The sequence below is a fragment of the Pundamilia nyererei genome, unplaced genomic scaffold, assembly GCF_000239375.1.
Source record: "Pundamilia nyererei isolate P.nyererei 1_Seehausen unplaced genomic scaffold, PunNye1.0 scaffold00005, whole genome shotgun sequence".
Classification (NCBI taxonomy): Eukaryota; Metazoa; Chordata; class Actinopteri; order Cichliformes; family Cichlidae; genus Pundamilia; species Pundamilia nyererei.
In genome coordinates this window covers 864,126-874,891 of record NW_005187406.1, presented here as the reverse complement: position 1 = coordinate 874,891, position 10,766 = coordinate 864,126, and the positions used below count along the sequence as shown (strand labels likewise).

The 10,766-nt window shown below is 39.9% G+C and overlaps 1 protein-coding gene across 1 annotated transcript; it reads left to right on the top strand.

The window, feature by feature from the left end:
• Positions 1-7,989: 7,989 nt before the first annotated feature.
• Positions 7,990-10,553, top strand: abi3b (ABI family, member 3b). The gene is made up of 5 exons (XM_005721644.1): positions 7,990-8,300; positions 8,435-8,602; positions 8,785-8,964; positions 9,101-9,168; positions 9,536-10,553. Exons 1-5 carry the CDS (start codon positions 8,157-8,159, stop codon positions 9,915-9,917), a joined length of 942 nt encoding a protein of 313 aa, XP_005721701.1. The 5' UTR covers positions 7,990-8,156; the 3' UTR covers positions 9,918-10,553.
• Positions 10,554-10,766: the final 213 nt, after the last annotated feature.

Sequence of the window (10,766 nt, the reverse complement as noted above, 5' to 3'; positions counted from 1 at the left end):
AAACTACAATGACAAAACCCAGGATCATGACACAAGGCTGAAGAAGCCAAAGAGGTAATGCTGGGTGAGAGGGTGTGGAGAGGATGGGGGTATGAATCAGGTATGTTAACAGTTAACAGCTGCACGAACATAAGCCGACACTCATTAACAGTCATGTTTTCCATCACCTCATGATTAAAACCTCATAGAGCTTTGGATAGCTGTCTCGTCAGGAGTCCAATGTTCCACTTTGTTCACCATATTCTTTAACTTTCTCCAAGCACTGGTTTGCGGTTTCATTTATTGTCACCAGTTTTAGCTTTAAACTGACCTCAAATTTTAAACAAACAAAAGTAATAAACTGTTCTAACTGAATCATTTTAGCTTTGTATAAATGTTTGCATTCACTGCTCTCCAACATGGTTTCAAGCATACTGCAGTCACCCTCCTATACTGCGCAGAGTTACAGGCTTGTAGCTATGTGACTCACCGTATTGCACCAGCAGGTGCATTCATTGTGTCACCAGGTATGCACAAACAAAACAGTCCCCTTAAAAGGTCAATTATGTTGCTGTTACATTCACACTTTTATGTGACATGAAGCTACATTGAGACAGTACTGAAATATGTCAGCTGGCTTTATTGCTACCAAGCAGCAGATCATTCACCGGACTTTAGTTACACTTTAAATGAGATCTTGGAAAAAAATAAATCATAGTGTTAAAAAGGACATGTTGCTGCTTCTTACTTTTATATCATATGTGTTGGCTACGGGAAAAAAATGAAAGGGATGGTTTTAATCAGAGTATAGTATCAAGTCAGTTCAACTTGTGGGTTATTGATCTGGTCAGTTAAGCAGCAAGGGGGTTTTAAACTGTTTCAGTTGCTTTGGTGTAAATAAAAATTAACAACAGAGTGATAACTATGAGAAAACCCCCAAAACAACAATGGGTCAGCATTACTACTGGTAGCATGAGGTGATACCTGGAACCCACAGAGGTCGCACAGGTAGTCCAGCCCCTCCAGGATGGCACATCAGTATGTTCCATTGCTAAAAGGTTTGTTACGTCTCCCAGCACTGCCTCAAGAGCATGGAGGAGATTCCAGGATAGCTGGACAGGCCTGAAGAAGGTCCTCAACTCATCAGCAGGATGAGTATCTGCTTCTTTGTGCAAAGAGGAACAGAAATAACAGGGATTTTGTATGACACAGACAGAGCCCTTAAAAATAGCTTCCAGCAGGCCACTTATGTGAGTGCTCTGACCAAACAATCAGAAACAGATTTTAACGTGGTCTGAGGGACCTGTGCTCACCGCTCCACCGTGGAGCCTTATTGGCATTTGTCATAGGAAACAGAACTGGCAGGTCCACCACTGTCACCCTGTGATTTTCACAGATGAGAGCGGGTTCACCTTGAGGACATATGACAGATGTAAAAGGCTCTGGAGAAGCTGTGGAGAACATGCTGCCTTTAACATTATCGTTCTGGGTAAATGATGGCCACCAGGTTGCACCTCAGACTGTCCAGGAGCTGGGAAGAGATCCAGTTCATATCAATATAGATATCCAATAAGATCTGATGTCTTTTCAAAGCGTTTCTTAAGCTAAGATGTAAGCATCGCTGCTGCTGATGCTGAGCCCACATGTGAATGTGCGTTAAGTTTGAAAACCTGACATTTAAGGAAGGAAATCAGAGTTGTTTTTTTTTTGGTTTGCTTGTTTTGTTTTTGATTTGTTGTTGTTGATGTTGTTGTTTTATCATATGCACTCTAGAGTCCTGTGACAAAATGAGGGATTATGTCTTTAAGCCACTTGGGTAGCACAGGTAGTGAGTGCAGTGACTAAATGGGGCCATGAAACATCTGATCTAAACCGCCTGATCTTGTATTGCAGATGGAAGGGATCGAGTGAAGAACAACATTTTCTTAAGACACTAGTTTACTGTTTTGTTTTAAATAAGGCACCTCGATCAATCATATTTTTCTATAGGTCAAGGCATCAGTTGCTTGTTTAAGAGTCATTTATGCTTGCAGCTTATACTTCTTCATACTAACCTACGGCATCATGTACTTTGATTTATAACAGCTGTTAAAGACAGTTAGCAAAGTCATTAACCTTGATTTTAACATGACTACAGTAAATTAATAGATTAGGGCTTTAAAATGTCTAATCCTTTTATGTTAAGGGGGTTGGAGGATTGGGGGGGGGGGATATAAAATTAATGTCTCGCCAGATGGCTTTGCTGGTGGAAATTATTGCACTCCTGCTGATAACATCTTCCCTCTGAAGCAGATAACAGCTGTAATTGAGTTGATGCTGACATTTTATTTACGAGGTAAATGAACTCTTGAGCACTTTGTGTGAGCTATAACACGTTGGCTAGCTTATTATGATCGGGTCACTTTAGCCAGTGAAGGTATTTACCATTGAAATGACAACCGCAGTGATGATCCCTGTAACAGAAAATTAAAGCCGAACCGACTGTTGAATCAGAGCCATTCTGTCTTTGGAGCTAAGTGGGCAACTGTGTGACAGCAGTTTAGGTTGTACTGTCCTGCATGTGAATCTCCATCGATCTCACTAAGGCAACTAGAAGTCATAGATATCTACCACACCACATAGCCGATATCTTGAAAGAGCTTTTAATGCTCCTGCGCTTGGACTTGCTGACTTCTTTGAAAACGTGCGCCATATGCTGAGCACGTGCAACGACCCTGAACACTTATTTACTGAACACTTCCTAGCTGAGCTGATGGAAATCTAATCAGGTATGACGGTGAGAGACTTTTCATGTCCTCACACGTGTTTCTGATAGCATCTTGTTGTGACACTGACTGTACTTAAGAAAACCACAATCTATATAAAGTGTAAAGAAAGCTATTGTATCCTGAAATAATGACACAGCTGTGATAAGAAAAGAAATTCATCAAACGCAAAGTTCTGAGTTTTTGTAAGCCAGTGGCTCATAAGCTAAAAACTGTTTAAGACTAGGGCAGCAGGTGCCTGAAGACTAACTGGAATTGAGTTGTCAGTTGCGCGTACCCAGAGAGACAATGAAAGAGTGTTAACTGCTGCCTTTTTTGTGTGTGTCTCTGTGTGATATGTGTCCCTTTAATGCAATCTTCCTGCACTCCCTAGAACTATAATTAAATTTGGCTTTTCGTTTAATGGAAGTCTGTGAAGTGTGGAGAAACTGTGATAGCCCAGAATATCCAATCTTCACATACAGCTATATGTTGGAAATGTCAGCTGCTGGGCTGTATGTGTGTATCAGTGTATGCAGGCAGGTATGGCAGCGTATAGGATGACATTAAGCCAAACAAGGATGGAGTTTCTTCACTTACAATTACAACAACCTAAACTATATTTAGGCATCTGTATTATTATTATTATTCCAGATGAATCAACATTCTTATTGATGAATAAAGGAATCTCTATACGTCTGTTATTCTTTCATCTGTCTCAAAGACAGTTGATCCAAACTTGGTAGGTGTAATCCTGGCATTAAAAGGAACTCTTTTTTTTTTTTAATGGTCAGCAAATTTTCAGTGATGTAGTGGTTAACGCATTCAATTACATTTTATTTCTATAGCACCAAATCAAAACAACAGTAATCAACAGTAATTACATTTTATTGTAAGGTAAAGACCCCACAATAATACAGAGAGAACCCCAACTATCAAACAACTCACTATCAGCGAGCACTTGGCAACAGCGGGGAGGTAAAACTGCCTTTTAACAGGAAGAAGCCTTCAGCATAATCAGGCTCGAGTTTCTGCTGAAGCCATCTGCAATGATTGGTGAAGGGAAGAGGGGAGGGAGATAGGACAGAAAACACACTGTGGAAGAGAGCCAGGGATTATTAATAACTAATGATTAAATGCAAAGTAGTGTATAAACACATGGAGAGTGAAGCAGAAGAAGTGAATAATGGGAGATCTCCAGTTCATGAGTCAAAAAAAAGCATCAGGGGGATTTCAGGCTAGTTTACTCCTAGTACCAGTCCCAAGCAGAGATAAATAGGAGCGCTGCGTCATGAAGAGCATCTGTTATAAAAATCAGACATGGTTGTCTATCTACTGCTGCAGCCCCATGGGAAACAAGGGCTCAGCCAAAAGAACCTTTCATTAAGATTCATAGAAGTATCAAAGCAGGGCATTAATCGGAGCAATGTTGCACAAAAAAAAATCAACATGAACCACATCCAGGCAATGGTTTCAACAGCTGGTAGTGATAACATGCCAACAGAAGTAAAAATAGCCCAAAAAAAGGCACCGGAGGAGAACACTGCTCCATATAAACAACGTCGAAATTAAAAATATTTTTAAATGTTATGGAAACTGTTTCTTCAACCCTCATGAATACACCCAGACATAGAATGTCAACAGAACATTTATTTTTAAAATTTTTGCTTCTGTTCAAATAAGTATGCAGCATGAACCAGCGCCAGGGACCGTAGATTTGTTCAGTTCAAGAGGCTCGATTTCACTTTTCTTGCAATTATTACAAACCTAAACTATATGACTTCTTCTTCGGGTTTGTTGATGTTATATTAGTCCCAGCATTGCTCTACACATCTGAACCTGACTTGCTTCTACCAGGTTCTTTGATATTTAATTAAAATGACCAAGAATATATTTTTCCATGCCCTCTAGTGAATGGGATGTATTTTGAGGGACTACAAGCAATTCCATTTTTAAAAATAAACAGCTTCACACTTGAATAGTTTCACGGTGTAAACAAGACCATAAAACAGCAGTTTGTGCTGTCCTGACCGATATGCACGTTGGACTTAGATTTGAATACTACTCATTTGCAGTGGGTTGGGGTTCACTGATAAAAGCAACAGTTCAGATCTTATCAGATGGTCAAAGCTAAAGTAGCAAACTTGTTCATTACTTAACACTCTTCACACATACCTTTTCTTTTTCCAGTACCGAGAGGACTAAAGAAGCACAGTCACAACCATTAATGAACAGGTTAAAACACCACAGTTGTGCATTTAAGTTGACATAATGTCTGAGGTCAGTGAGAGTGCAGAAAGGTAAGTATAGAGTGTTTTCCCTTTCCTCAGCTGCTCTGTAGTATGTTATGTTGTGAGCCCACAACTTCTTGTCTTGGCATAGTGTGTTGGACTACTGCTTGTCATGACTGGGGAGCTTAGATAAAGTGCTGCTGCAGCACAAGGCACAATTTGCAGAACTGGTGTTGGCATTCATCAAACGATCAATAAAAAAAAAACAAAAGAAATGAAAGATCTGCTCAACTGAAGCTAAAGCCTAAAAAATCGGACCTTTGTTATTTGCCCTGTTGAAACCAATTGTATTATACCTGACATTATTTTAAGTATAATTATTTTTTATTATTTGTATTTTTGTTCATATAATGCATTTGTAGCATTCATTTCATTGTTTAGTAAATGGGTTTAAATGTTTAGTAATGCTAGCAAGCAAAAAAAGGTTTTGATCATCAGTCTATTTTATTTTATTAAAAATTAGACTTATTCAGAAACACTGCACACATATTTGAAATGTTATGCCTGACTGTAACCTGTTATTGTAATGTGATTTTCAGAATTCCCTCAAATGCCTTTATGTTCAGGTCATTCTATTGGCTTCCAAAGACAGGTCAGAGGTCAAATGGGACATATTTTAAATCTGCATACAGTGCTTTCTATATATTCCCAATGAACACTAAACTTCTGAGGCTTTTTGTCAATTTCCCACCAATACATGAGCTGACCTTGTAGACTTTACTGGATGTAAGGCAAATTTTATTTGATGGTTAACTCTACTTCCCTAAACGTTTTATCAGAATTCATTCAAAACATCATTCAAAGTTATTGTGGTTACAGACAGAATGATGGCACGCATGCACACAAACGCTGCCAAATATAATAAACAAATAAAAAGAAGAGGAAGAAGAAATGTTCTTTGTATGGTGCTTATCAAAGCCAGCCTTAAAAAGCCCATCCTGCACTCTTACAGATGTATTAACAACAACACATTAAGTGCTAACACGTGTTGTATCAGCTCAGGGACAACACACGTTGTGTCAGATTTGTCACACACGTGTTTATTTTGAAAGTTGTTTGAAGGTAATTTTAAGCATTTTTTACACATGTTGTGTCAAAATTCACGCAAAAGGTGTTGCACATGTGACAACACGTTTCTGTGTTACTTTTTTAAGTCCTTTCAAAGAGTGCAGAAACACAGAAAATCAAACAAATTTGGAGGGAATTTACATATCAATTAAAATATAGCCTTTAAGACTCAAGTCAAGCTAAGGATAGGAATAAGATCAAATGTCCGACAAATTAAAATAAATTAAATGATAAAGATGGAGTTCATTAATCGTATGATAGCGTTGATATTGCGCTGAATATTAGTCTTGTGAAACAAATATCCAATAAAGAAATAAAGTTATCAAAAACGTCTTATCAGTCACCACGGCTCCTAATAACTCTGTAATATCAGCTAAACTGATAACTGTACACACTGTGGCAAAAATCTATTATACTAGCCAAACATAAGCATGACTTGAATTCTAGGCTCAAGTTAAAAGATAAAGAAATTTATAACCAGATAAAAAAAAGAAGAAGATATCTCTGGGACAATTAATGATTTTAACTTCAGTGAAGTAAGTGTTTATAGTTCAATTTATAATCTCATGTGCTGTGAAAGACTGAAAAAAGCAGATGCCAGTTAAAATAATGATAAAGAAAGAATACATTTATTTTGCGATGGCTCCTACTTCAGGATTAAAGTGTGATTAGGGCTTGAAGCTGCATGGAACCACATCCAAAAGGGTTTCTAACTACGTCTGTCAGGGTCTCCTCACAAGACCTTAGCAGCAAGAAAGCTCGATTATCACAGAGCTGTTTTGTCAAATTAGAACCATCCCTGTGTTGGTGGCAGTAAAGCAAATGCTCCTGGTACAGACGCACCTTTCCACAGCCTCTTGATGTTTCTTGTTAACTGTAATTTTTTTGTTTTTATTAACTCAGTAGCTGGTCTGCAGCTTTCCTCAATGAACTCCAGGGAACTGTATCAAGTGCCATGGTAGGTAATCGTGATTAAGATTCAAATACAGTCCAAATGTCAAACTCATGGTACCACTAGGGGAAAGTGAAAGTCAGGGGATTCTTATGATGCCTCTAGGGATCGTCTACAAATGTTAAAGCAGTCAATCCAGTAGTAGGAAATATTTCAAGTGACGTGTCAGAAATAATTTGAAGTGAATGGGTGATCAGAACAAGACAACATAAGGTTTTTACATATATCTTGCAGTATTATGATGATTCGTACTCTCTCTCTTTACTGTTTAGATAAAAGGCTGTAATCAAACTCAAAATAACTGGAGTTAAGGTCAGTTCTTCTTGTGGTTTATCGCATGGCCCCAAAAAGGGCATAAGCATGTAAACCAACGCAAAGTTGTTGGAAACCTGGAGTCAGGGACTTGTGAACTTTTACCCAGAATTTGAGTTCTGGGGTGGGGGGTGAGGATGTTGGGGAATTGAATGTGTTTATACAGGATATGTAAAACAATGCAATGTATTTAAACTTGGCGAAGCGTTTGGCAATTATGTAAGAACCTAATTACAAAAGTCATCATCTCTCTGGTTATACTTACCTGAATTTATCATTAAAAAATACCTGCTTTCCACAGATTGCATCCAAACGTGTGGAGCGACGATCATCATCTTCACCCGCACCGTTGTTATCACTGCAGAGGGCAACCGCCGTCGACAGACCTTGAGTTATTTTATTTAGACTACACTGACCTCTAGTGGACTTAACGAATAATACAAGTGACTTTCATCCGGGCTCCTTAAAACCTGCAAAATTATTTTAAACTATTTTATCAAGCAAACTATGGGACGTGTAAAACATTAACCCCACCAAAAAATAAATGTAAAAAATGGTTGTTGTTTTTTTTTTTTTTTTGTTTCTCGCGAGACAGATGTTGCTTAAGCAGTCCTAGTCGAGACCTCACTTGTTAGCCCTGCCCTGGGACCAGCTGCTCTAAATTCTGTACCCTGCAGTATTTTTCCGCGTTCCCCACCGACCTCACATTCCCCAGCCTCGGCTGCCTCTTTCCAGAAAACTTTTTCCATCTTCATCAGATACTAACAAGTACACTTAAAGGTTTTACGAGGCTTTTTTTCAGCGACACCCATGGGAGAAATGACGGAGGAAAAGAATTGTTCGGAACTTATTACTCAGATATTACAAGAGGCGCCGGCTGCCAGGAAGGACCTTGTTGATAACTGCAGCAACCTCCACCGAGTGGCAGATTACTGCGATAACAATTATGTTCAGGTGAGTAATGCCCCCACTCCCAAAAAAGGGCCACAAGGGCTATATAAACAAAACAGTTTTCATAGGTTTGCATGTTTAGATCTTTTATAATCATCATCATCTTCTTCATTTTAATTAATTTTTAAACAATTCAGGCAGAAGATCAATCCAAGGCGGTTGAAGAGATCAAGGTTTTGGTGAACCAGTCGCTGGCCAGTGTGACCTATCAGATTAACAATGTGGCCAGCTCTGTGCTGAGACTGCTGGACTTACAGGCCAGGCAGATTAAAGACATGGAGTCCTCCATCAACCTGCTGTCACTGGTAAATAGCCATATATTTTTAGTACAGTGCTAGCTGCATGTATGTGAAACTGGTCATTTACAATGTAACATTTCTGCTTAAAGCCACAGAGTAACTTTGTCAGAGGTTCTCAGAGGAACAAGTGATGTGATTGAGAGTTTTTGCATCTTTCTGACTGAAGCTGTTTCCACTGTGCTTTGCAGGATGCAGCTATCCACTGTGAAAAGGTGGCCAGGAGAGAGATCGGTGTGTTCACTACCCCCAAAAATAAGACTTTTTCCAAGCCTATGACCCCACCAGCTTCAGGCAAGGAGCCCAAGGAAGCCTACTCAAGGGAGCCAATCTCGTACTTCACACTGGACAACATAGGACACAGTTTTCAGGTAAAGAAAAATCTGATAGGCTTGTCTTCCTTCTTATTAGATGAAAGCTTTATAGAAAAATCATCTCTATTTTCCTGGTATGGTACATGTTATATGTGGAGAAGTTCTGTGGCCTTCATTTTTCTTCACTCCACAGGTCACTGAAGCGCCCAGAAAGAGAGCAGGAACTGCAGACAGCATACAGAGCGCTGCAGACACCTCTTTGTACGTAGACCCTTCCTCTTTGTGGCTAGTTTTTTATGGAAACACTGACATAATTGTTTTAATTAACACCCTTAACTTAATGAAAATTAACTATTATGATATGGAAAAAGGTGGTATGTTTGTGGGGTCATTAGCACTGTCACATCACAGCAGTAATGTCCTGGGTTCACTGTGAGGTCCTGGGTGTGAGTGGTCTCTGTGAGCACCAGTGCACCAGCACTAGTCTCCTTCATGGTCATGAGTGGCGTTCATGTTTCCAACTTCTTCTAAATGTCTTTATTTCACAAATGTGGACTGTTCCATTATAAAACACAGTTTCGCTGTCAGGTTATCAGTAGTGCTCATGGTGTTTATGTCTTGTCTACAGCTCCAGTCACGGCATTGCTGTGCCACCACCCTCAGTCCCCACCAACAACAGCCTGCCTCCTCCTCCTCCGGCCTCTTCAGCCTGTTTGGACCCCGACCTGCCTGCTCCCCCGCCGCCTCCCTCTTTCTCCATGGACACTGACCTCCCCCCTCCGCCCACCTTCCCCTCGCTCACAGATCTCCCCCCGCCTCCCCCTTCACCTCCCCCTCCACCAGCTATAAGCCCGTCAAGCACCTTCCCGTCGCCACCTCGTCCCGTATCTGCAGGTTCCCCTCTTCCTCCTCCGCCTCCTCTTCTGTCAGCACCACATCTCAACACTGGCACCTCTGTTAATGTGCCGCCACCGCCGCCACCGCCTCCCCCGCCTCCCCTAAGACTGTAACATTACAGTGTGTCTTGTACTTGGTAGAATAACTTCTCATATTACTTGCAGTTACTCAGACTGTGAACAAGGACGTGAGATCAACATTCATTTTGTTTCGTTTTTTAGCTTGAGAGCTTGCAGTGGTTTACAGCCTGTTGAATGGCAGTTCTGTTGGTACAGACAGCCGCTCTACAGATTCCTCCAACATGTCTCAACAACACCTCGACTGCATTCCTTAAAAACAAGCTGAAACAGGGATTCTTGCTCTCCCTTGTCTGCTTATCCCCCCACCCCAAAATGTGATTTCCTTTCCTTATTACACCTGCATATTGTTACCTTTAATGGCAGTGGACTTTAGCCCAGCGCAGCTGTCAATATACTGTGTAGCAAGAGCATAACTGATGATAAGTTGCGTCAATAGCTCCAATCTAGGTGATTTCTGCTTCTTAAACAAGGCTGTACATTGATATAAGTCAACATTCTGCTTAACCTACATATAGCTGAAGGTAAGCTTTATTTTAAAAATGGAAATAATTTGATGAATCTATTAGTAATGGATTTTGTTGAGCGAGGCCCATATCACGAGGAGAAGCCACACTCAGCCTGTGTCATTACATGTCATTCAAAATGAAAAATAAATGTTTTGTAATTGTCCTCCACTTTGTTTGATCCAAATTTTGTTGAGGTTTAATTTTGTACCGAGGTGTGATATAAAGTGTGTTAGCAACAATTAAACGTTTGTGTTAAATGAAGTTTTAACGTAAATGTTGATTAGCTTTACCTTAAACAACCATCGCCAAGAGTTTATAATATGTGCTGTGACTAAGGTGTAATTCTCCTGTAACTAAATCAGTGTTTTTTATTTTA